Source organism: Lissotriton vulgaris, chromosome 5 (genome assembly GCF_964263255.1).
Source record: "Lissotriton vulgaris chromosome 5, aLisVul1.2, whole genome shotgun sequence".
NCBI classification, from domain to species: domain Eukaryota; kingdom Metazoa; phylum Chordata; class Amphibia; order Caudata; family Salamandridae; genus Lissotriton; species Lissotriton vulgaris.
In genome coordinates, this window is record NC_141693.1 from 1058053273 (window position 1) to 1058079501 (window position 26229).

General features: G+C 47.1%; 1 protein-coding gene across 1 annotated transcript in view; it reads right to left on the minus strand.

Annotated features, from left to right (window-relative positions):
• The window catches only part of PCGF6 (polycomb group ring finger 6), a 305170-nt gene that overhangs the window by 23826 nt on the left and 255115 nt on the right, over positions 1-26229 (minus strand). The window contains exon 9 of the mRNA XM_086922718.1: positions 21282-21368. Coding sequence (XP_086778844.1) covers positions 21282-21368 — 87 coding nt within the window. The remainder of the gene's footprint in view (positions 1-21281; positions 21369-26229) is intronic.

Here is a 26229-nt window from a genome sequence, read left to right on the forward strand (position 1 = left end):
AAGGTGTTGCCTGTTTTGAAGGTAAGCGGCTATGGCCGCCAGATGGATCCTGATGGAACTGTACGCCAGGTTGCATCGGTACAGATGCAACAAGTAACATATGATGTTTTGCGTAGATGCGTCCAACGGGTTAACGTTATTGTTGGAGCAGTAAATAACAAACCGCTTCCATTTGGCCGCATAGCAGGCCCTGGTAGTTGGTCGCCTTGCCTCCTTGATGATGTCCATACACTCAGGAGGCAAGTTCAGGTATCCAAACTCTATGACCTCAGGAGCCAAATCGCAAGGTTCAGCTGATGTGGATCTGGGGGCTGAATGTCGCCATGGCTCTGCGCAAGTGAACTGACCTCTGGTGTTCTTAGTGTATGCAGACTGCGTGTTGCCCTTGGCGTACTGGGAGTGCTGTAGAGCTTGTCCTCTTGTTGCTCCCCTGTTACCGGAGTGACGAAAGGAACCGCTCCAAAACTGCTGTGACTGGAGAGCCCCCATGGACTTTGCCGTCTCAGTGTCTTTTTTCATTTTTTCGAGTGTTGTGACAACATCGGGTCCAAACAGGAAGTCCGGATTAACCGGCTGATTGAGAAGAGTAGTTTGGATTTCGGGTTTAAAACCAGAGATGCGCAGCCATGCGTGGCGTCGCAGCATCACGCTAGTATTGATTGCCCTTGCTGCAGTGTCCGCTGCGTCCAGTGCGCACTTGATGGACGCATTGGAGATAAGTTTACCCTCTTGTATAACCATTTCCGCACCACTCTGTACATATCAGGCATGTGCTGCATTAATTGTTCTAGGGTGTCGTAGTGCGCCCTGTCGTACCTAGCCAACAGGGCCTGTGTATTGGCTATTCTCCAAGTGTTAGCGGCCTGCGCTGCTACCCGCTTCCCAGACGCCTCAAAGATTTTGGACTCTTTGTCCGGACGGGGAGCATCTCCCGTAGATTGAGAGTTAGCCCTTTTGCGCGCGTTAGCCACCACAAGGGAGTCCAAGGGGAGCTGGCCTTTGATGTAGGTGGGATCCACTGGAGCAGGCCTGTATTTTTTGTCGATCCGTGGATTGATAACCCTGGCTTTCGTTGGCTCCTTGAAGATGGCTGTGGCATGTTTGAGGACCCCCTTAAGCATGGGCAGTGTCTTGGTGGAGCATTCAGATGTGGAGAAGGTGTCGAATAAGAAATCCTCATCCACTGGCTCAGCATGCATTTCAACGTCATGATTGAGGGCTGCGCGCTCTATCAATGCATTGAACGCTGCAGTGTCCTCAGTTGGAGATTGTTTGACATTGTAGGACTGAGAGTCTGGGGCAGTATGGGGGTCATCAGGGTCATCGCCTTGATCCGCTGCCCCAGACCATTGATTTGAGACATCCTGATCAGTGTCAGTATGTCAGTATTGTAAGAGAAGCCCATGTGGCTATAGTCCGCAGTCAAGTCCTCCTCACTTTGTGTTGGAGAATGAACAGTATGGTGGGAGTAGTCCTGAAGAGGTTCAACAAGAACCGGAGAGGTGCTGGAGGCCATCTTCTTTTTGAGGGGAATTTTGTAACCCTCCAAAGGATGCTCAGGCGCGATCTTCCGCTTGTGGACGGTAAGCCTGCCCGACTCAGAGTCAATAAACAGTTTCGTTTGGTTGTCGTAAGAAGGTTCATGATAGATGACCTGTGCATGTGAGGACACCTTCGCCACCTTGGAAGCCTCCTGAGTCTTTGGACGTGCAGTGGGCGGAAGGCCAAACTTAAGTGGCGTCGATTCAGCCTGCTTCGAACCGGAAGCGCCGGCTTCGTGTTTCTTCGACGCCTGAGTAGGCCGCTCGCTTGAGCGCGTCGAATCGACCTCCTTGCGCGGTGCGCCTCCGTCTTTGGGCGTCGACGATAAGTTCGGGGCGTCCTTTGCCGTGGCTTCGACCCTCTTCGCCAGCCCAGCCTTGAGTCCCGAGAGGGGTGGCTGGAGACCTTTCCCGAACGGAAGACCCCTGCCCTTCTCGCTATGTTTGGTAGCGGACGCAGGCACTGGCGCCGAGGCCTTCGAGGCGACGGCCTTGGTGGCAGAGCCCGGCTGCGGAGTCCCAGTCTTGACGCCGACTGGTATCTTCGGCGTCGAAGGGTCGATGACAACCTTCGAGGCGGGCGTCGACGTCGAACCGACCACCATTTTGAGGAGTTTCGGTTTCGATTTCACAGAATCGACCGAGGGCTCCTTGGAGAGGGTCTTAGCCTGGCTATGTCGCGGGGCTGTAGACCGAAAGGATGGATCTTGGCTAAGGCCTTTCGGCGATGCCTCGACCGGAGCCGGAGCGGGCTGAATGTCAATGATAGGCCCTGGGCGTGCGGGCGGACTCGGTTCACCACCGGAGTCGTCATCAACGGCCGCAAGGGCCTGATCGTCGTCCCCTACCTCGACGACATCCTGGTCGTGGCCGAACTCCTCGTCTGGCTCGTCCACTTCGAAATTGGAGTCTTGTTCCGACGCCGGTTCCGACATTTCTTCGGGAACGTCATCTACCGCCTCATCCTCATCTTGGATGAGTTCCTCGTCCCCGGCATCGAAGATGTTTGCAGGTGCTGGAGCCGACTGTTGGGCCGACTACCTCGCCGCGCGTCGAAGTTTAATAGTCTTCTTCGATCGGAACCTCGAGCAGGCGAAACATTTTGACTCGTCGTGGTCGGGGCACAAACAGGTGTTGCACACTGGGTGCACATCTAAGTTCGAATATTTTGAATTACACACAGGACACCGCTTAAACGGGGTCCTGTGTCGATGTGTCGATGTAGTCTGGGCCTGAGTTGTCGAGAGAATCTTTTTCTCGACGCCGATCGAAGAGCCAAAAGGACCAGGCACCGAACGATACAATACCGACGCTAAGAAGGCCTTTTGGCCTTAGGAATAGAAAGAGTACAAGTTAAGTAACTGGAGTAAGAGATTAGACATCCGAACCCAATGGCGGAAAAAAACAATCTGGGGATGGAGAGGATGCCCATGCGCACTGTAGTCCAGGGGAGGAGCCACCTATCTCGTGATACTTCGAAGACTCTTCCAGGACAACAATGTGCAATCATCCGGACCCAACACTAGGCGGCGATCTATGCACAGATATGAATTCAGCAGCCCTCATGCCTCGAACAGATAAGGTATGTCTTAATGAACAAGTAACTTTAGCCCCGAGCATGCAGGTCTTTATGATTTGAGATAGTACAAAGCCTCTAATTTAGCAAGATTTTTGGTACCAATGCTTGAAGGTCTCTTTCCCATTTCTGCATTCCTAATCACCCACTGAAGAGGTGCAGCAAAATGGTTTGTGGAATCCTGAGGTTCTTTACTCCTCCCTTCGGTATATAGGTGATGATGATGTTTTTACAGTCATTAACCAGTGACTGGGTGATGGTAACTTTAATTGCGACATGGAATATTTTATTTTTAGTATTTTACTTTTACTCTGGGTGTGTGTGTGGCTCTGGGTGTGTGTGTGGCTCTGAGTGTGTATGTCGCTCTTGCTGTATGTATGGCTATGAGTGTGTGTGTGTGGCTCTAAGTATGTATGTGGCTCTAAGCGTGTGTGTGTGGCTCTGGGTATATGCGTTTGTGTGGCTCTGTGTATGTGTCTGTATGTGTGGCTCTAGGTGTGTATGTGGCTCTGAGGGTATGTATGTCTCGAGGGGTGTGTATGTGTGTAAAGCTATTAGTGTGTGTGTGTGTAACGCTGACTAGATGTATGTGTATGCCTGGCTATGAGTGTGTGTGTCGCTCTAAGTATGTGGGTGCCTCTGAGTGTGTGTGTTTGTAGAGCTCTGGGTGTGTGTGTGTGTTGCTCTAGGTGTGTTTGTGTGTGTGGCTCTCTGTATGTGTGCGTGTAACTCTAGGTGTATGTGTGTCTCTAGGTGTGTGTGTGTGACTCTAGGTATGTGTGTGTAGCTCTGTGTGTGTGTGTGGATCTGAGTGTGTGTGGCTCAGGATGTGTGTGTGTGTGTGGCTCTGTGTGTGTATGTCTTTGTGTGGCTCTGGGTGTGTGTATGTGGCTCTAGGTGTGTATGTGTGTGTGGCTCTGTATGTGTGTGTATATGTGTGTGTAACTCTGGGTGTATGTATAACTATGTGTGTGTGTGTGTGTGACTCTGGGTATGTATGTGTAGCTCTGTGTGTGCATCTGGGTGTGGCTCTGGGTGTGTTTGTAATAAGTGTGTATGTGTGTGGCTCTGGATATATATGTGTAGCTCAAAGTGTGTAAACTATTAGTGCTACAACAAACAGTACTGTTAAACAGACGTCGCCTCAGCGACAGGGATCCCTAGCTATAACCCACCCAGTAATAACAACACAGGCAGTGTCCAACCCGCCGCAGGTAGTAACTACACCTGTGAATAACACACAAATCACACAGGTATATGACGAAACTGATGACAGTGAATGGGCTGCGGAGGGTCACTCTCTAGAAGCAGTTATAGCAAATGTGGAGACATTGAGGCACCCCACATCATTAACGGCGAATATGCCCACTAAGTCAGTAGGGATAAATCAGCCTAAACCGACGATAGCAAACAGACCTATCCATATAAATCTCCCACCAGAAACTAACGCATATACAATTGTCATGATTGGGGTCCCCAAACTGGCTGATAATAGGAGGGAGACCTATGCCGAACTAAAAAACAAGGTTATGCAATGGCTAACCACACACAGGCCACTTCCCTCTCATATAAATGGGTGCATTTCTCATGTGAAGAGAGTAGATTGGGTGGGCTCAAGGTTTAAATCAACAGAGGGAGACTGTATTGTAGTCAATTTTAAAGACAGATAAGTGGCGAAATTCATCGTTAACTGGAGGAGTCCCTCGACAAATAGCCTGATCCGTACGATGGGTTTAAGCTATTTCTACCCCCTTAATACAAACGGGCAAAGTAAAAATTTCCAACCTTACCATGGCCCCGAGGGGTCTCTGGAACCTCAAGCCCATCCTCAACCATGGGCACCCCCTTTCACTCCCAGTCAGGGGATGACCTTAGACTTCGAACAACAAAGACATGCACAATCCTGGGAAGGTAGATCACACAACCACCCTCCTCAAATAATGTACGAGAGAATGGAACCCGCACAATATACACATAAACGAGATTATGTATATCCTTACTTGTTTCAAAATCAATATGAGGTCCCAACATCAAATAGATATGATGCCCTGTACTCTTATGACTATTTGGACGAGGTGGACTGACTGACATCTGTCCTGCCCCCTAGTACTTTACCTGACCTGTCAAATTGCAAGGAACAAACTAACATAATAAGTACAGATAAACCAACAAGTACCTTAGCCCTCCCAAGAGTGGCACTAGATATCAATACAACAGAGACCGTAACACATTTCCTTGAGAATTTCTCCACACAAATTGCACCTACTCTCTCCACTCTCGAAGAAGGTAGCTCTTCTTCTACCATAGCCGATAACCTGCTACATAGCACCAGAAATCAACCAGCAGTTGTAACAAGTCGATTTAATCAAAACCCGCACCTGTTTCCTAATACAACTCAAGAGCTACGGAATGACCACAATGTACTTAACACCATAAACATCTTATCGTGGAATATTGCAGGACTGGCCGCAAAAGTAAATGACCAGACGTGGATGGAATTTATCAGGAAATTTGCTATACTGTGTTTTCAGGAAACGTGGCTCACAGATAATAATGTCTTCATTGAGGGGTTTCAGAGTTTCTTTGTCCCAGCAACTCCATCGCCCAGTGGCAGATCAAAGGGGGGTTTGGCAATATTCATCAGCCTCTCCCTCATCTCCCAGGTTAAAACTAAACAAACGGACAACAGGAACATTCAGGTCCTGGAGGTTAGGAAGGGAAAAAAAGCACTAACCTTGGTCAATTTTTACAATTCAGTAACATCATCAGGAGAGTGCAATATCATCAAGCTCCACAATTACTTGCGAGACAACTTGGTAAAATTCCCACGGAATAAAATAATCCTTGGTGATTTCAATGCACATATCTGTGGAAATCCAACCGAGACAACCCTGGACTCTTTGGGATGTGGGAATAGGTCAGGACTTCATTTTGCTCATTGTCCGCGAGGTACCAATGTGAATAACTTAACAGATGACCTGAACCTGAGTGTCGCTATGTCCTTGAAAGATGACTCCTTTATTTTTGAAGTACCAACTTATAAAGGCTCTGAGCACGGTTCTTTCATAGACCATATTCTTCTCTCCGTTGATCTGGCAAATTTAGCCGTAAACTTCAAAATACACGAAAGCATCTTTAGTGACCACAACCCAATCTCAGTTGAACTAGGAGAGGGCCTTTTTGAATTACGAAAAAATTATAAAGACGCGGGTGCTTTAAAACTGATCAACAGAAATCGTCGTTTGAAATGGTCCATGATAAACAGTGATACTTTGTACAAGTCTGTTAAAATGAGCTGCATACAGGAACTTAATCCTTGTGTCTCTGAATCCATACCACCTGAATCTATTTTATCTGCCTTTGCTGTTGTAGTTCAAAGGATTGATCAACTGCTATCTGCTCCAATGAAAGGCCCAACTGTTTATCAACCAAGATGGTTTGACCATGCATGTTCAGCAGCTAGTCGAAATTTGAAAATGGCTCTCAAGAAAAAGCCAAGGGATTCCGCACATATCAACATTTTGCAATCTAAATATAAATCAACCTTGGCATCCCGCAAAAAGGACATAAAAGCAAATATCTGGGAGTCTTTGCTTGACCCATCAACCCTGAGTAACAGTTCCAAGTTTTGGAGCATAATTAACAAGCCGATGTTCGATGACCCCAATGCTGCCAGCCTTGGAACTAATATACCTGAGAATGAGTGGGTTACCCATTTTAGCTTAATCTTCAAGAGCGATGATCTACAGATGATACAAGAAACTACATTTCCAGAAGAAGCATCCCTGCATTTCACAGTTAAAGAAGTCGAAATGGGGATCCGCAGCTTAACCAGTAACAAGGCCCCGGGCCCAGATGGCCTTCCCCCAGATTTATTTAAATCAAACATCTCACTTTGGGCCCCAATCCTCACCGCGGTTGTCAATGCTGGTGTTGCAATTGGGAGCCCAAAGTCCTGGGGGGCCTCAACTATAGTACCCGTTTATAAGAAGGGGGACAGAAGCAATGCAGCATGTTACAGACCCATTTCCCTGATAAACTCAGTTGCCAAAGTAGTGGGAGGAATAATTTTAAATAGGTTGACCACGTGGGCAAAAAACAACAACGTAATGTCGCCCGTTCAATACGGGTTCAGACCATGGCACTCAACAATAACTCAATGCCTGAATCTATACTTAATCAGTGGCAAGTATACTTTGGCTAGAAATGGAACTATATACATGGCTTTTATGGACCTTTCATCGGCCTTTGATTGTGTAGATAGGAATAAACTCTGGGATGTCCTATTAAAAATGGGGGTTGAGAAGAATCTGATTAACTTTTTAGCCGACCTCCATAGTGACACGCGAGAAAATGTTCGTTATACCAAAGACCTGAAAGTCACTAGAGATTTTAAGATAAACCGGGGGGTTAGGCAGGGCTGTATTTTAGCGCCATTTCTTTTTAATTTATATATTAATGGTCTTGAGGAGCACCTTTTAAAAACAAAAACTGATTATCCACACATAGGGAGAAAGGGCGTACCTGTTCTGCTTTATGCAGACAACGCCGTCCTTATCTCCAGAACTGCAATAGGCCTCCAAATATTACTTGACTCTTTTTTCCAATTTATGAAATCACGGGGCCTGAGCATCAACAATACTAAATCATTTGTTATGAAGTTAGGATCTGGTTCAAAAAAGTCTTATCCCTTCCATGTCAACGGGGAACAAATACCAATAACCAAGACTTTTTCATACCTCGGTGTATTGCTTGACCACAAACTGTCATGGGGTCCAGCAGTAAGAAAGAAGAAGGGAGAAATATCAAGGACTAATGCTGCAATAACTGATTTTGCGCGTAAAATGGGAAATACACCAGTGGTTGCTTTATTGAAACTGTACCAAGCTAAAAGCATCGCTGTGGCCTGTTACGGGAGCGATCTTTGGGGCTTTGTCCCCGTGGGCGACCTTGTAACAATCGAAAACAACTTCCTAAAACAAGTATTATGTCTACCCAAAGGCACAGCCAATTTTTCTATTCACGAGGAATTGGGTATGCCTTACTTAGGGGACAAGATCGCTGTAAACCCCTTGTTGTGTTGGCTAAACTGCTGGTTGAACGATGAAATACCATTTACTCAAAATATCCTTCTTGAAGCACTCAACTGGGAAGGGAAATTTAAGATACCATGGTTGAGATATATCAGAAACTGCCTTCAAGATCTGGGTCGGTTGGAACTTTTCCTAGTACCACAGCAAGTAACCAAACATGATGTAACGTATGTGAAGGACACCTTCCTGTTGAATCGACAGCTTGCTAGGGAAGAGTCAGAGCTGAAAAAGGGTAGTGTGAGGAGGCATGTCTTAACAAAATCATGTTTGCAAATTGAACCCTACCTATCCTGGCCCATCTCTAGATATGAGCGTTTTCTGCTGTCCAGATTTCGCTTTGATTTATTTCACTTGATGCTAGCTGTGCCTAGTGGGGCCCATAGGGGACAAGTGTTGCCAGCTTGCGGCTGCGACAGTAAGTCTCCGCAAGATCTGGCTCACTTTTTATTTATATGCTCCTACTATAGGATACCACGGAAAATGTTTTTAAAACCCCTTTTTAAACAGCTGAACTTTGTGCAAATAAGGCCTGCATTACTATATCTTCAAATGCTGCACTGTGAAAGCACTTTGTTTTTATGTAACTTCCTGAAAACAGCCCTGAAATTCAGAAAAAGTATGGAAGGTTAACCGCTATTTTAATCACTCTTCCCCCGGAAATATGTCTCTTGATAAACAGTATACCCATATTTGTTTTAGAAATTATATGCTCTTCTGTGATTTCTTGCTCTTGATGAAATGTCTTTTTAATACAGTTATGTATATATATGCTTTTTTAATGTACTTTGATGACTGCATTGCATACAGTCGAATAAAGGAATTTTGAATTTGAATTTGTGTATGTGTGTGTGGCTCTGGGATGGTGTGTGTGTGGCTCTGGGGTGGGATGTGTGTGGCTCTGGGGGGAGGTGTGTGTAGCTCTGGGAGGAGTGTGTGGCTCTAAGTGTGCATGTGTGACTAGGGAGTGCATAGGGACTAGGAAGTGCAGAGTGACTAGAGAGTGCAGAGTGACTAGAGAGTGCAGAGTGACTAGGGAGTGCAGAGTGACTAGGGAGTGCAGAGTGACTAGGGAGTGCAGAGTGACTAGACCATTGAATTGAAAATGCTTGTTTTAGGTCTGTAACTGAGCTACAGCGCAAGTGGCGTCATTGGTGTTTACTTAATATCTAGGGTAAGCGCTTTCGAGTATCTGAAGAAGGTGTTTGTGGACTATCATGTAATGTTCATGGGTTTTGTCCCCTCCATGCACAAATACCCACCGGGTCGGAGCAAAGTTTTGTTCCCTGCTAGGGAGAGTGAAGGCAGGGTATGCCCGCACTTTCCTGGGTAGGGAACCACAGTGTCCTGAAGTGGGCTCCTCGGGACAATGCAGAGTATACCCCATATCGTTGGTCTGAACAGGCTATGGGAGGAGGCCCACGTGCCCCCTCTCCAAAATTAAAATCGGCCCTGGGGATGGGGCACCCGGGGCCTGAAAATTCTCAGAAAGGGGGCTGCGCACCCCTCTCCCCTTATTATTTTATTCGGCCCCTAGGGCATGGGTCCCTAGGCCTGAAGAATGCTCAGGGACCGAGGTCACATGCGCTCATCCTCCTAAAAAGTATGCACCACCCCCGGGCCCTGGAAAGCTCCAGGGGTTTATTTTCTTATGGTGCTTAATAAAAATAATGTTGCAGGGGATTCGTAGATCTACCGTAAATTTTCAGCAAAATGTTTAAAAAATGTTTTAGGAGGGGGCATGGCCAAGATGGTGGCGAGGTAGGACGCAATCTGCGAAGCTCCGTCTCGACGCCCGCCGTAATTAGCTTCGTACAGCCTCTAAGAGGGTTTTGAAAACTGATTACCCCTCCGGAGGACATCCCCGTAACATCGTTGCTCCTGATGCCCTTGGCAGGCGTCTGTGGACACCGAATATTAGTGGCGGAGGCGGGCCGGGAGACGGCGGCCTAACTCACAAGATCCAAGTAGCGGAAGAGGCCTGGAAGTAGGGACCCGCCACATCGGCGACCGTCAAGGCCAGCTTTCAGCGTAGAGGCCTCTGCTGGACGATCCGTAGTGCGAGCGAGACAACCGCTCGATCCGTGGTGCGAGCGAGACAACCGCTCGTCGTGCCCGGACTGCTTCACCGTTTACCCTGGGATTCCCAGCACCGGACGATGCAGAGAGCGGGCGGCTCGGCAGCGGTGCACCGCCATGAGCATATCGGAGGTCCCGAGACCAGCAGCTGTCCCCACCGCGCTCAGCGGTGCAGAGATGAGAGTCCCGTTCCCGCACCAGTTGCAGCGGCTCCGACACAGGGATGTCACGAATACCTGGGGCGGCAACCATGCCTGGCCTCCATAGCCCAAGGTGGGGGGAGAAGATCAGCAGAGCAACCAGGGGGCCGGCGGTGATGGAACTCCTGCGAGGCAGCACACAGCAAGGCTAGGGGCCTGAGAAAGCACACACTTTAACATCTGCAAGAAGTGGGTGCACGGCCCAGGCGAGCGCAGGGAACAGAGACCATTTGGAAGCTGCAGCAGCACCAAAAGGCGGGAGCCTTTTTCACTACTGGCGCTAGACCTCCGCGATGCGTGGAACACGGCAGAATCCCCGACCTAGATTCTCGGAGACGGTAGGCGGCTGTGGGCAGAGCGGGACACAGAGTGGGCGGACCCGCGCAAGAGACATTGAGAGGCTGAGCACAGGCACCGTGGAGCGGTGCGGGAGGCTGGCTGCAGCGCTGAGGCTGCGGGACGTCCCGCTCTGCTGAAACGCCTGGTGGCACTGGACGAATGACTAGCGAGGTCACACTGTGCAGCGGGTGCTCCTGGACAAGGACGGACACGCATTAACGTGGCTAGCCCGAGCCGCAGGGATCATTTTGCAAGCATCAGCGCCAATTCCCAATTCAACAGGGCGGTGGCCCAACCCAGCTCCCCGAGGACGCGCGGTCGCGCACAGCTGCGGCTGATGGCTCGCACCACGTGCTCTGTGCCCTGGGCTGGTCCTCGGTGGGCACGTACTCAGAGGAAGGACAGTGAAGACACTCCATGACTGAGCGTGACAGGAGGTGCGTGACGGACAGTAGGATATACTAGGGGGGGGCCCTTGCGGACTGCTCTAGCTATCCCTGGATGGGGGACTCCTCGGCACTGGGCTGCATCGTATCAGTGGCGACGCCACTACGTGCCAAGCGCATTCTTGCTTTTGGACCTGCGGAATGCGGTGGGTCTCTGCCTGGAGGTGCACAGGGCCTGGCCTGACCCTACGACAGAAGAAAGGAACCGTCCGGACTCACCATTGCTGGTAGGACTACCTGGCCACTTCTCTACAGCCCACGGTGCACCCACCGGGGCGGATCACACATAAGTGCTCGTATGAGTATGTCCTCATCCAGGACAAAGAAACAGAAGCCCCTGAAACACATCTTTGATAGAGCACACTCCATCCCCAACATAGCGACTACGTCACCCAAAATGGGGAACCTGCAGCAATCTCCCAGCAACGGCGATGAGCCCATCACTAAGGCGTTCTTAGAATCACTTTTCAATACTCTTAGAACCGATCTGCAAACCATGAAAGTGGATCTCAAAGCTGAAATAAAAGAGATCTGGAAGGATGTCGACGAAGTGGGGGAACGTGTTGCAAAACTTGAAGAAAAAAGCAATACCACAGCTACCGAAATCACTATGCTCTAACAGGAGATAATTTGCCTTCAGGATCAGCAACTGGATACTTAGGTACACCGCGAGGACTTAGAAAACAGGTCGCGCAGACACAACATCAGGATTCGAGGCGTGAAGACATCAGATGACACCAAAGACCTCTTCGCCTTCATGGTGGGCCTATTCCGCCATATCTTGGCAGTTCTGGACAGCACAGAGATCGCTCTCGATAGAGCACATCGAGTATGTCCTCCACATGCGCCCAACGCCCCACCTGCAGATATCCTAGTGTGTGTACAAGACTTTAAAACCTGAAGGCGAGATCCCTCCATCCTATCTCCTACAAAGGTCACTCTCTGGTGCTCTACCAAGACTTAACCTTGATCACCCTGCAGCGCCGTCGATAGATCCGCTCTGTGACAGAACACCTCCGGCAACAAGGCATCCAGTACTCGTGGGGCCACCCATTTTGCCTTATATTCAGGTTCAACGGCAAACTCCACCAGATGTGCTCGTGCCGGCTACTGGGCCTAGCAATTCCTAGCTAGGAGGATGATAATCAGAGCACCAACTCGGGGCCCGAGATCTCACCCTCCGGGTGGCAGCGCCAGAGTCGACGCCGACGGGCCATAAACCGAACAAGACGGACATCGTGAGGGGCCAGCAAGATGCTATAGCTTCGCCGGCAGTGGCCCTGGCGGAGACAAACCAGTCTGCCGAGTGATCGACCAGACTACGCCTCCCTGAAACTGACTCTATGACTTTGGTAGGCGGCGGGGGGAGCCGGACCCCACCTCTTGGTCACACTACCAGTCCCACTCTAGCGACCTCCTGGACGTTCCGGGATGGCGGACATTATCCGTGGAACTTTCTTCCTGTCCCCGTTTCCTTCTCCCTTGTTATGGTTGAGACTCTTCTGTTGACTGTAAATCTGTTTTTTTAAATTAGTTCTGGGTTCCCTCGTCCACCTCCTTCTGTTGCGTGTTCGCATTCTCTCAGCTCCTACATCCTTGGGTTGCCACGCCGAGATTTGCGCGTTGCCATGACTTATAACACACACAGCGTCCCGGCCCGACCATTGCCCCCTGATGCCACATGCCACACTTAAAGTCCTCACGTTCAATGTGAGGGTTCTGAACAACCCAATCAAGCGTAGGGCGGTCCTTAATTACTTGGAGCAATCCAAGGCGGACACATGCCTCCTGCAGGAGACACACCTTCTCTCTAAAGATTACCATAGGTTGAAATCCAGGGCCTTCCCAACACAGATGTTCTCCTCTAACACATCCAAGTCAGCCGGGGTGGCCATCCTGGTCTCCCGTTCCTTTGCTGGCAGAGTTCTCCAGAGGGAGGCAGAGATTAAGGGCCGACTGCTCACACATCAGTTCTCTCTGGGTGGGGTGATTTTCACTGTAGGCTCTACCTATGCACCTAATGACGGACAAAATAGATTCCTCCTTCACGCGCTTCAGGAAGCGGCCGCAACTGCAGATCGTCACCTATTACTGGGTGGAGACCTAATTATGGTCTTTTATAATGACACATCTAGCAGGGATACTTGCGCCCACAGGGCGAGCCCACCTCCAAGACCTGTGGATGCAAGACCTCTGGCACCATTTTCATCCGCGCACTCGCAGCTACACCTTTTATTCTGGGGCACAAAAAAACCTATGCGCGATTAGACTAATTTCTCAGCTCCTCCTCCCTTCAGGTCCATGCACTAAGAACAGAAATTCTGACAGCTTCCCTCTCTGACCATTCACCAGTCTTGGCCACCTTCCAATTGCCACCACTGCACGACCTCTCAGACACTGGCGCCTCTGGGACACACTGCTACACCACACATCTGTTAAGAGCAGGTCCGGAAGGCCATTTCAGACTTCGTCACTATTAACGCTACACCTGATACATCACCAGCGACACAATGGGGGGCATTGAAAGCTGTCATACGGGGGATATTTATAGCTATATTCTCAGCTCACAACAAAGAGAGAAGCCGCAAACAGGCAGAGCTCACCCAGAGGGTCTCTGAACTTGAACAGATGCACCAACGTACCGGTGCATCCCGTGCCTGCCGTCAGCTATGTGTTGAGCGCAAACACCTTGCTGACCTGGACCAGGGTAAAGCCGAGTATGCGCCCTCAGGCTTTGTCACTCCTATTACATGGGGGGATAGATGCAGCCGGCTCTTGGCCAACAAACTACGGGAAGCCAGGCAGAGGCAGGGTGTTCACACTATTCAGACACCGAGGGGTGAGTCGGTATTTGACGACGCAGTCATCGCGGAAACGTTCCGAGATTTTTACGCTGACCTTTATATGAGGGATTCTCTGGATACCCCGAATAGTGCCTTCCTTATCAAAAGCTCAGGCTGATCATCTTGACATGGCTATACAGGTGGAGGAGGTTATCTCTGCGATCTCGCGCCTCAAACTGGGCAAATCACCTGGCCCGGATGGCTACATGGCTGCCTTCTATAAGGCATTCTGCAGCCAGCTGGCCCCTATCCTGACCGCTTTGTTAAATACTTTCGAAGAAACGGGAGCCATCCCAGGGGAAATGCTGGAAGCAGCAATAGTTGTTATCCCGAAACCGGGGAAAGATAAGACAGTCTGTAGCGCATATAGGCCTATCTCTCTATTAAATATAGATATTAAGATATACACTAGTATCATAGCGGCCCGCTTAGCCCCCTACATGGCTCAGCTGATTGAACCAGATCAGGTGGGTTTCATCCCACAGAGGCAAACCAGCGACAACACCAAACGCTTTTTACACCTGATCGAACAAGCATTCTGCACCCAGGGAGAATACATGCTCCTGGCCATTGATGTGGAGAAAGCATTCGATAGGGTGCACTGGCCCTATCTTGAGATGGTTCTGATGGCGGCTGGCTTTGGTGAGAAGCTGCAGACTTGGATTTTAAATTGCTACCGCTTCCCCATGGACACAGTGCGGGTTAATGGCCATACATCCACTCTGTTTCCTATTGGGAGGGGCACTAGGCAGGGGTGCCCTCTGTCACCCCTCCTCATTGCGCTTTATATGGAACCCTTAGCGCGTAGATTTTGAAAGCATCCCCTTATATCTGGGATCAAATTCGGGAGGGATGTCCACACAGTAAGCCTTTATGCAGATGACATCCTACTGTCTCTCTCCAATCCGATCATGGCCCTGCGCGCCCTTTTTATTGAACTACACTGCTTTGCACAAGGATCGGGATTTAAAATAAATATGGACAAATCTTTAGCCCTCGACATCTCCCTTTCACTGCACACCCTCGCCCATCTGCAGGAGAAACACACCGTGGTATAGGCTCAGATGCGATTCACTATCTTGAAGTACACTTGGCTCCCACTATACAGGCTACCACTGAGATTAACCATACAAATCTTCTCACTCGTATACATGGGGCGTTAATTAGGTGGAAGCACTGCACAATATCATGGCTAGGACGGATTGCAGCCACTGAAATGACCATCCTCCCTCAAATCCTATACCTCTTACAGACCCTTCACCTCCGCCCCCAAGGAGCTGAATCCAGCAGACTCAGGCAGACCTGTCGCACTTTATCTGGCATGCGCGCAAACCATGATTCCGCCATCAGATTGCGGTTCTCCCACCGGAGAGGGGGGGGGAGTGGGCGTACCCGACCTTCAGCTATACTGCCACGCTGCCCAACTCAGATACCTGGTAGAGTGGCACCGCCTGGAATCTGAAAAACACTGGCTGTTCCAGGATCAGTCGGTGGCAGGTAGGCACCTACAGGGGGTGCCCTGCACTATAATGGATTCCTGGGACCGCACAAATGTCTCCAATCAGCTGTCCACCCTACCGTCACCCCTTACGCAATATTCGATAACCCAGAGTTTCAGCCTGGAACAATGGCGCATGCATTTAGGACGTGGCGCTCTTCTCCCTGTAGGTCATTGGGCCACCTCTTCGATTTAGACGGCATAATTCCATTCCCACAGCTCAAGGAGGACTATGGCCTCACGGAACAAGAGCTCTTGCCATATCTACAAGTTAGACACTGGGCGTTGCATGCACCCAAATGTTAGACCACAGGCAAAGCGCCTTCTGACCCCATACGAGAAGTGGCTCGTAACACGCACCTCCGACAAGAAAATCATATCCGATCTCTATAAAATGCTCCTCTCAACCACCACATATACACATAATGCGGGTCGCTCACGATGGAAAAGGGACCTAGGGAGAACACGGAGTCACAAAGAATGGGAGAGTATCTACCATAGGGCAAGACAGTCCGCGTACCACATGGGCCTCACCGACACCCTGACCAAGATTGCCACTTACTGGTACTACACGCCAGAGTGCATACACTGCTTTGACCCACGCATGAGCAAGCTATGCTGGAGGGAATGCGGGGAGTAGGGTACCTTAGAGCAGGTCCTCTGGAGCTGTACTTGTCTACAACCATACTGGACCCAAGTTCTTGATGAGGTAGATCTCCATTTTGAGACACAAATCCCACGTTTCCCTGCCTACATCCTCCTAGGCCTACCCAATCCACTGACATACCCACTTAAGTCACGGAAAGGCTGGTTGATTGTTATATCTCTAGGAGCGGCGACGCAAAACATTGTGATCCACTGGCGCTCTACCCAACTTCCGACACATACCGGCTGGCTTCAGCGATTGTGGTCAGTGTTGGGCATGGAGAAACTCACACTTACCCTGGCTGGTAGAGGGTCTGAATTCCCTGAGCGGTGGCGACCCTTCCTCACCTTACTTGTCTCGGAATTCCGGGAGCTTACACACCCTCGGTTTCTTAGACTCCTACGCCTTCCAGACACACAGATCCCAAGTGCCGATCCAAGACAAACCGCAAACTAAGACGCTGAATGTTAGCTTGCTTGTTTTCTTTCCTTTTGTTTTGCTTAAGGTGGAAGGAAATGAGATTAAAAAGAATTTTTGGGGAAAATGACTTAAAGATTTGACAACAGCGCCAAAGATATAGGCAAGTAAAAAAAAATAATAATAATTTTCCTCTCAACTAGAACTACCTACTGGTGACCGCCAGCAGTAATATAAAAAAAATATATATATATATTTATATATATCCTGCTCGGAAAGGCACGCACACGAAACTTGCTTGCATATGGCTTATTTTGAAGAAATAGGTCACCTCCTATATTCTTCCGTGCTTTTCTCATGTAACACCGCCGCTGCTCCCGATCAAAGGGCACGTCGTCTTACTGGACCACACGAGAAAAAAGGTCTGTTTTACATACCCATTCACCTTTTTCAAAGGATGCCGCCGCCGGTTGTAGATGCTCAAAAGATATATATATATATATATATATATATATATATATATATATATATATATATATATATTCCAACACGTTGCCGGCGGCAGCCGTCAGCCAGCAATCACGTTCACAGACTCCTTAAATGATCACCGCAAGCCAGACTTCTTTGCAAAAAGATTTATTGCCAACAAATGGTGAAGGTGGCGCCAGTCCTTGCTCACTGATGAGCGAGTGAAGTGGAGGTCACACATATATACAAAATAAGTGCACATTTGAATTTCGCGCTTAAACCAAAAACTAAACATAGATGGTGGATTCACATGTAAAGTCACATACCAAACCCAATTTGCGGGCGCCATTTTGTAGTGGTGTAAGGTGGAATATAATGTGCACTTTAACCATCTCACAAATAAATTAAATCTGTTGCATTGAATGTATTCAAATCGAAACTTATCACAACACAAATAATATTGACATGTTTGCAAAGGAAGAACGTTATGGCACTCTTGACAATCCAAACATAAATATACCATTAGAAACATTGTACAAATATATACATATGCAATTCAAACAAATTTTTGGGAATGTTAGCGCAATGTATCAATTAGATGCACAAATGCACAGCGCGCTAGTGTTGTATGTTTCATTGCGATATGAACACAAAAAATGGAAATGAATTTATTTTCATGTTTGTTTGTCAATCGACTCGATGCAATCTATATATAAAACGAGATGTTATTACTTATTAATTCATGGTGAGTGGGCGAATGTCCGTACAAATACGTTAGGAACCACACAACAAAATGTATTTATATTCTTCACTGGAAAATCAATTGGGTTAAATTGATTTGGGGGTTTTCAGAACAGAGAATGTAATAAATCGCCATTCGAGTTATAACTCCATAATTACACTGTACCCCTTGGTACCTAATATGAGATGTTTGAAAAAGATAACTCTAACTAGATTAAGACACGTGGGGCATTGTAGTAATGTGGCCAAAGGTATAGAAATTAGCCAACAATATAGCTCCACAGTGGTCCGCCAATTGTGTGTTTACCAAGAAAAGAGCCCAACTCAACATTTATGAAACACGTGGATGTTCAAGTGTTAGTAATGGGACACTCCAATTGAAAAGTGAAGGCTTAAAAACGGAGCTTCTCATATAAATACCATGAGAGCCGTAAAGCTGTGCGTTAAAAAATAATAAAGTGCTGAAGTGTGAATGTGTAGTATAAATGTTACAAAAGGATCTATATGCCTAAGTTAATTCTTTAACTTCTATACATTATGATTTTTATCATACTCAGGCTACACTGGACAGTACCAAAACAACTGATAAGGAAAAGGAAAATCAGGAATTATGTGGACAAATCCATTTGAAAACCATGTACTCTAGTTATACATATCGGTAGGTGTCAGCCTACCCTACGGAATTCCAGTCAACCATATTGATTAACGTTCACCGCTTACACAGAAACTCTAGATCAGATACATACCCAGGGCTAAGCTAAACATATAATGGTAACTATAAGAAATTGCGCAAATCTTCCCCTATGTTCAAACCCCCAGGGTGCTTACTGTTAAGCATGACAATATACTTTGACTCCAGTTGTCTTAGACGTTTTTCGTTGTCTCCTCCCTTCTTGTTGGGGATTATAGCATCGATCACAAAGTATTTTAGATGGTTTAGGTTTTGATTGTGAACAGCTTGAAAATGCCTAGCAACTGGGTAGGCGGAATCCGCATTTACTATTGCCCGTAAATGCTGGAGAATACGTAAATAAACCGCCCCTTTAGTACTCCCTACGTATATGAGGTTACAGCTGCATTGTAATATATAGACCGCTAACTCAGTGCGGCAAGTGTAGTGGGATTTGAGCATGATAGGTTGAGTGTCAAACGGTGTTGGGAAAGATTTTGTATTAACACCGAATTTACATGCTCTACAACTAATGCAGCGAAAAAATCCTTTACGTGGAGATAGCCAATTGTCAGCTGGTGTTTCTGGGCTATTCTTAACTAAGTTGTTACGCATTGAGTATGCCCTTTTGAAGGTGACAGTAGGGGATTGTGGCATAATGTCTCTGAGAATGTTATCAGTCAGGACAATTGGCCATTCGCGCTTAATAAGTTAAGTAATTGCTTTGGCCTGGCGGCTATACCCCGTTATTAAACGTATGGTATTACCATCCTGAGTTTCTGAATGAGTAACATTGATTCTAGATCTAAGGGGATCCAGGAGTGTCTGTCTGTCCATTCTGTTGGCTTTTTCCATGCTGGACAGTAGTTTTTTATCATCATAGCCCCTGACTAGGAGACGACGTCTACATTCCTCCTGATGATGGTCTCTTATTTCTGTGGTACTGCATGATCAATGCATTCTTAAAAATTCACCATATGGGATGGCAGCTATAGTGTGTCTTGGGTGGAAGCTGTGTGCATGAAGGATAGTGTTTCCTGAGGTAGTTTTTCTGAATAAACCTGTGGTGATTTTACCATCGATGATTTTAACATGCACATCTAGGAATGTAGCCACATCCCTACTGATTTCTGCTGAAAATTGAAGATTCAGACAGTTGTCATTGATGTTCTTGACAAATGTTTCAGCTTCAACAACACTACCACGCCATATGATGAAAATATCATCTATATACCACCAGTATTCGATGATATTCCTATCCCACCATGGTTTGTGGGTTGCTTTGAGGACATGTTCCTCCCACCACCCCACGTGGAGTCCCGCATAGGTGGGGGAAAAACATGCCCCCATCGCCACCCCTCTTTGTTGTTTAAACACCTCATTATTAAATAGAAATACATTATTGTTCAAGCATATTTCTATCATGGATAGAAGCATCATATTATGGCAGTGAAATTCAATAGGTCTCTGATCAAGAAAATGCTTTACCGCTCTGATGCCATCCTTGTGTTCAATGCTTGTATAAAGCGAGGCGATGTTCATGGTGATAAGAAGATGATCAGTATACTTAGAACGGGAATCTACAGCCACACATGCTACAAAACAAATATTTTCAATCTATCCAGTGTCATGTCAGATTCATTCCTTAGATAAAGATGGTCTATTGCAGTTTATGTGAAGAATGAATTAGTATGTGATTGTGTTCGGTTTTAGTTAGCCTTGAATGGAACGAACTTTTTCAGTAAAAAAATGATGGCTGGAAAAACTTGAAGGTATGGATGCAGCCTTAAGCAATGCCAGCAAGACTATAAAGGAACGGAGCACTGAACAGCAGTAGGAGGGGATACAAAAGGGACAATTCAAAGGCTGGCAGCAACTTGAGGGATCTAAGAAAATAAGTGTTGGATTGAGAGAACTACTGGATGAGCAAAGCAGAAGCAGGGGTGGAGAGGAGTTTCATTTCTAGAACTGTTCAGCAGTGGGAGTTTCTGCCATGATGAAGTGTTGCATGAAGAGTACTGCCTTGAATTTTTCCTGAAGTGGGGATAGATGGCATTTCTCGGATTCAGACAGGCATAAAGTTTCACACTCTAAGTGCATAACATGGAAAGGTCTGGCATCTTTTCTTCTCTTTCTACTTTTCCTAGCACTTAGTCTTATGATGTTGCTACTTATTCGTCTGTCATAGATTTCTGGACATCTTAATCTTGGATACCAGATAAAGTGGGCTGCCACAGATTGTATGTTATGCCCAGTTTTTGAAGGGGATAACAGAAGAGCTCTCTGAGGGTTAGGGTTATCCTGTCAAATTTCCAAAACCTTTGATGATTCAAGCAGCTACACGAAGAATCCATTTAAGAAGAGAAAGGTGGGTTTCTCCTAGCCAGAGGAGCAGTGCGTCCGTCATGGTGAGGTAACCATAGCGCCTTGATTGCTGTTCTGAAGTGGTAATCTGGGAGGAAAGGCTTTGAATGAACCAAAAACACTGCTATTAACTCATGTGTATTATTGTAGACAGGGACCATGGAACATACTACACGAGGCACAAGTACACAGACATTAGGCCCACTATGGCTAAACACAAATCACTGCCAATGAAAATTATTTTATTTTCTAGAGCACTGGAAAGGAGGAATGGTTTTCAACCATTGTTTTATGTGGTCATTGCTTCGGTTTTACATTTCATTGAAATTACGTGAGGCAAAATAACGTTAAGACCATTATTACCTGTATTGCAGTATCGCCAATTGCAATGAGGATTTCCCTCAAAGTCTGGTAATGCTCCAACAAATGGTCTCCACATATAATGTCCACCTGTAAATAAACATGATAGTGTAATAAGAGGCGGGCTGTAGTTTAAAGCAGCAGAAAGCAAGTATTGCATTATTTATTGAGTCTTACTGTCAAATAATTCCATCATGGGTGCAGTTCACTGATTTAATCAACCTAATTTCATTTCCTTAGATTCTGGACTATCTAAGTAGAAGGGCACACACTTCGGTCTTCACACTGCATATATATTTAGAAATATCCATTTCAGTGAGCATTCTATGTTTACGATTTACTGATATAGGCAGTCTTGTTAACAGAAATCTGTAGCAAACTGAAATCCACCCAACTAGCATATTGGTGGCAGAATTTGCCACACTAGTGTTTCAAATATTCCCTTTAAAAAATAAAAGTATAAAACGCATCAATGTATTTAGAAAAGGGAATGTGGATAGAATTCTGGAAAAGACCATGAGCAAGGGATAGGCATTTTAATTTTGTTGTGTAATGCAAAAGAAAGAGAACCGGTAGCCTTTCCTTTCACACTCCTTGTACTTCAAAGAGATTGTCACATAATTCCCTTTAAAACCTCCTCTTATTTTGCGGTCCGAAAAAAGAATAGTAAATATGAATGCCCATGTTAAAAGAATACTGGAAAAACAAGGTGGTGGATGGAATTGTTGAATTATTCTCAGCTTCTGGAAATCGCTCTGGGCTGCATTTCAGTCCATTATTTTTCACCCACCATGCCACCTCAGTTTGGACCCAGCCATATGCAAATCAGTCTTGACCCTGTCCCAATGGGAACAGTGCAGCCCGAACTGCCTAGCTTCACCTTTATCACCCTTATAGTGGGATGGATATGCCAAAACCTGGGTCCTGTGCACACTATGTCACTGGAACCAAGTAGTACCCAGTTATTGACCCCTTAACAAGGGCGAAACCAGCCCTGGGTTTCTCGAGTTTCGATTCAGGAAGGACCTGTCTTGGCAGTTTGGGCTGGACTGCTCCGACTGGAGCAAGGTCAAGACTGATTTGCAGATGGCTGGGACCAAACTGAGGTGACCAGATGTACAAAATAACAATGGAGTGGGATGCGGCCTGAGTAATCACCAATGGCTGAGGCTAATTCAAGCATTCCATCCATCGGTTTTTGGTATATTTTAGCATGTTAAGCAGCAGTTTGTCAGAAGAGATAGCCAGATATTTAACCTTAGTCCAAGCACTAAATAAAGGTGCCTTTAAATTCTGTGTTTGTCTTGTCACATTTGCTGGTGCTTCAAAGACTATCCTGACCCACCAAAAATCAGCATGCGAAGATTAATAGTTTGGGAAACGCTGGTCTAGAGTTAGTTGGTATGGTACCAGAATGTCAGAATATTGTGTCCCGAAGAACAAGTGACTTACCTTCAGTAACGTCTTATCTGGTAGAGACCAAGGGCCTGATTTAGAACTCGGCAGACTGGTTACTCCGCCACAATGGTGATGGAGATCCTGTCCGCCAAAATATAAATTCCATGATATATTATGGGATTTATATTTCGGCGGATGGGATATCCCACACCGTTGTGATGGAGTAAGCCGTAAGTTGAATTCTAAATCAAGCCCTATACCTACCTGCGGAATTTGCCAAGGTGTAAGACTGGATCTGGGCGATTTTTCGTAAGCAGTACCCCTACGCGCTGGTTGTGGTGTCGGTCACCTCCGCATGCATTGTCAGCGTCATCCACAGCACCGATATAGGCGCCACCCAGGCACGCTGACGTCAGTTTCTTTTTACCACCTTCCACGCCAGAAGCGCAGCGCCATGAAGAACACAGACTATTAGTGTGAAACTAGTGCCCTGAATGAAAGCATTCCTGTCCCTAGAAATCTGTTCACACAGCGGAGAAGATGGGTGAGTAGGTAAGAAATCCGCGGCTAGATATAGTCTCGACCAGGTAAGGCATTACTGAAAGTAAGCAACTTGCTCATCTGATATGAGACTTCTAGCCGCAGATTCCTTACCTTAGAATAGATACCCAAGCAATACCACCCCACCCCGGAAGGTCAGCGGCCAATTTTCAAAGAAGGAAGTGCTGCAGGAGAGAACAGACGAAATGCCCAAACGTACGGGCCTGAATGTCAAGGCAGAAATGTTTGGTGAATGTGTGCAGGGAAGCCCACGTTGCTGCCTGGCAGATATCCAGGACCGGAACTCCACGGGCTAACACAGAGGTCGAAGCTTTAGCTCTAGTGGAATGAGCTAGCAAGCCTTTAGGATGTTTCTTCTTGGCCTCTGCATAGCAGATCTTTTTTTTTAATAACTCTTTTTATTGAGAGCAGTGGTGCAAGTATACAATATCATGACTTAGAGACAAAAAGAAAAACTCTTACGGATATTAAACATGACTTTGGGATGGCACAATAATCAGTTACAATTATACATATTTCTGGGTAGCAGATTTTATTGCAAAGCACAACCCAACTGGAAATGGTCCGCTTCTGAACAGCCTGACCTTTCTTCGCACCAATATACCCCACAAAGCTCTTGTGCGTGGTCAAGGCAGAACCACAACAATCTTTTTCGGTGCACATGTTGAAGTTGCTTCTCTTCTTTAGAGGGATGTGGAGGAACGTAAAAAGTAGGCAGTGTGATGGATTGGCATTTTATTTATTTATTTATAAAGTTTTATATAGCGCGAACATGACCCTAGAGGGTATCAGAGCGCTTTACATTTAGGATTGTTGCGTTAAAAGTTACACCAGTTACAAGAGCGTAGTAAGTTACAGCACACAAAAACAATGTCGCGAGAATTCGTAAGAGGGAAGGGAGGAAGGGGTCATAGCAGGGAGACGAGGAAGAACTGTGCCCAATGTCCACTGGGTAGGTGTCAGTCGAGGGGGAAACCAGGGCCAATCTCCCCAATAGCTGTATAGCAGCTCCACTGGGCATCAGCCATGTTACTCAAGTCTCAGAGTTCAGGAAAAACAGTTTTGAGTTGATTTGAAAGTTTTATATAGCGCTGGCTAGACCCAGCAGTATCAGAGCGCTTTACCAGAGGATTGTTGCATTACAAGATACATCTAAAAAGTTTCATATAGCGATGGCTAGACTCGGAGGTATCAGAGCGCTTTACCAGAGGATCGTCGTGTTACAAGTTACATCAGTTACAATAGCGTAGTAAGGTACAGTAAGCAAAAACGAAGTTGTGAAAATTTGTAGGACAAGAAGGGAGGAAGGAGCCATAGTAGGGAGATGAGGAAGGACTGTGCCCAATGTCCGGCTGGGTAAGTGACGGTCGAAGGGTAAACCAGGGCCAATCTCCTCAGCTGTCTAGCAACTCCACCGGGCATCGGCCATGTAGCTCAGGTCTCTGCATTCAGGAAAAACAGTTTTGAATAGATACATAGGCTACAGTAGCATAGTCAAGTAGTGGAAGAGCATGTCCCCACTAGAGGACAGAGGCAAAAGAGGAGGGGGGATTATAAAACAATCCAGAGAAGGAGCTGGGGCTGCCATTTAGGCTGCTGAGGAAACTAAGGCAGAGGCCGCCGCCATTTTAAGGTCAGGCACGCCAAGTCCTGGGGGGTCAGCGCCTCGAGTGGCCCGGCAGTACTCTCAGTAGCCCTCTTAGTGGGTTGCCGGCTGTCTTCCTTTGCAAGAACCCCAAAGGGCAGTGTTTTTTGCTTCAAATTCCTACGCACCATCCCCAACGTGATATTTGAAATGGATGACAACTTTCGGGAGGAAAGAGGCGCTTGTGCGAAGCACCAGTTTGTCAGGATACACTGACAAGTAAGGTAGCTTGGATGACAAAGCCTGCAGCTCACTCACTGTTTGGGCAGATGTAACAGACACAAAGAAGACTGTTTTAATTGTAAGAAATTCAGAGAGGACAATTATGGAGAGGCACAAAAGAAGCACACATCAAGAATGGTGTGCCCAGAGGACAGCCCTTCTGGTCAAAGGGAAAGAATGAAAGTATTACTTCTGAAAAGGGGACAGAAAGGGAATCAATGTCTTTTTTGGCACATCATGCCACAATTTGTTTACAATAGCAGGTTTATAACGTCTTGGTGGGGGATTCCTGGCTGCCAAGATGATGTGGCAGACTTCGGAAGAAGGTCAAAAGCGGTCAACTGCTGCCGCTAAATATCCACGCTGGAAGGGGGAGACTGGGCAGGTTCGGGTGAAGGATCCTTCCTCGTGGCTGTGACAGAATATCCTTCTGAATAGGCAGCCTGATCGGAGGATCGATGGCCATACTCAGTAGCTCGTGATACCAAAGTCTCCATGCCCAATCTGGTGCCACAAGCTTGACTTAGACCCAGTCGTTATTGATCTTCTACAGAACTCTGGGAAGGCGGCATGATAGGAGCTTAAAGGTGTATAGGAGGCCTATGCTCAACAAAAGATAAAACCAGTCTCCAAACCAGAGCCGCCTTGGAAACTCCAGAGAGCAAAATATCTGACATTGAGCATTCTTGGCAGACGCAAACAGATGCAACCACGGCTGACCCCACTGTTGAAAGGGACCGTGCACCACCTCTCTGTGGGGCAGACATTTGCGATCAGCTAGGCATTGATGACTGAGTTCGTCTGCTCTGGCGTTCAGAGATATGCCCTGTTGTTTCAGCCATGTTCAGAGACACAGGCCTCTTGACAAAGAAACCACAACTCCAACCTACCCCAACAGTTGCAGTACCACATGACAATGGTGTTGTGCGTGAGCACCTCCACTAGCCTTCCCTTGAGGGAGGGTGGAAAACTTTCAATGCCAGTCAGTTCGCATGGAGCTCCAGCAGGTTGATGTGGAGTCCTGATTCCGTCTGAGACCAGAGTACTCTGATCTCCACCTCTCCCGGATGGCCACTCCATCCCAGGATTGGCGCATCTGCACTACTATGAGATATAATTGGGGAA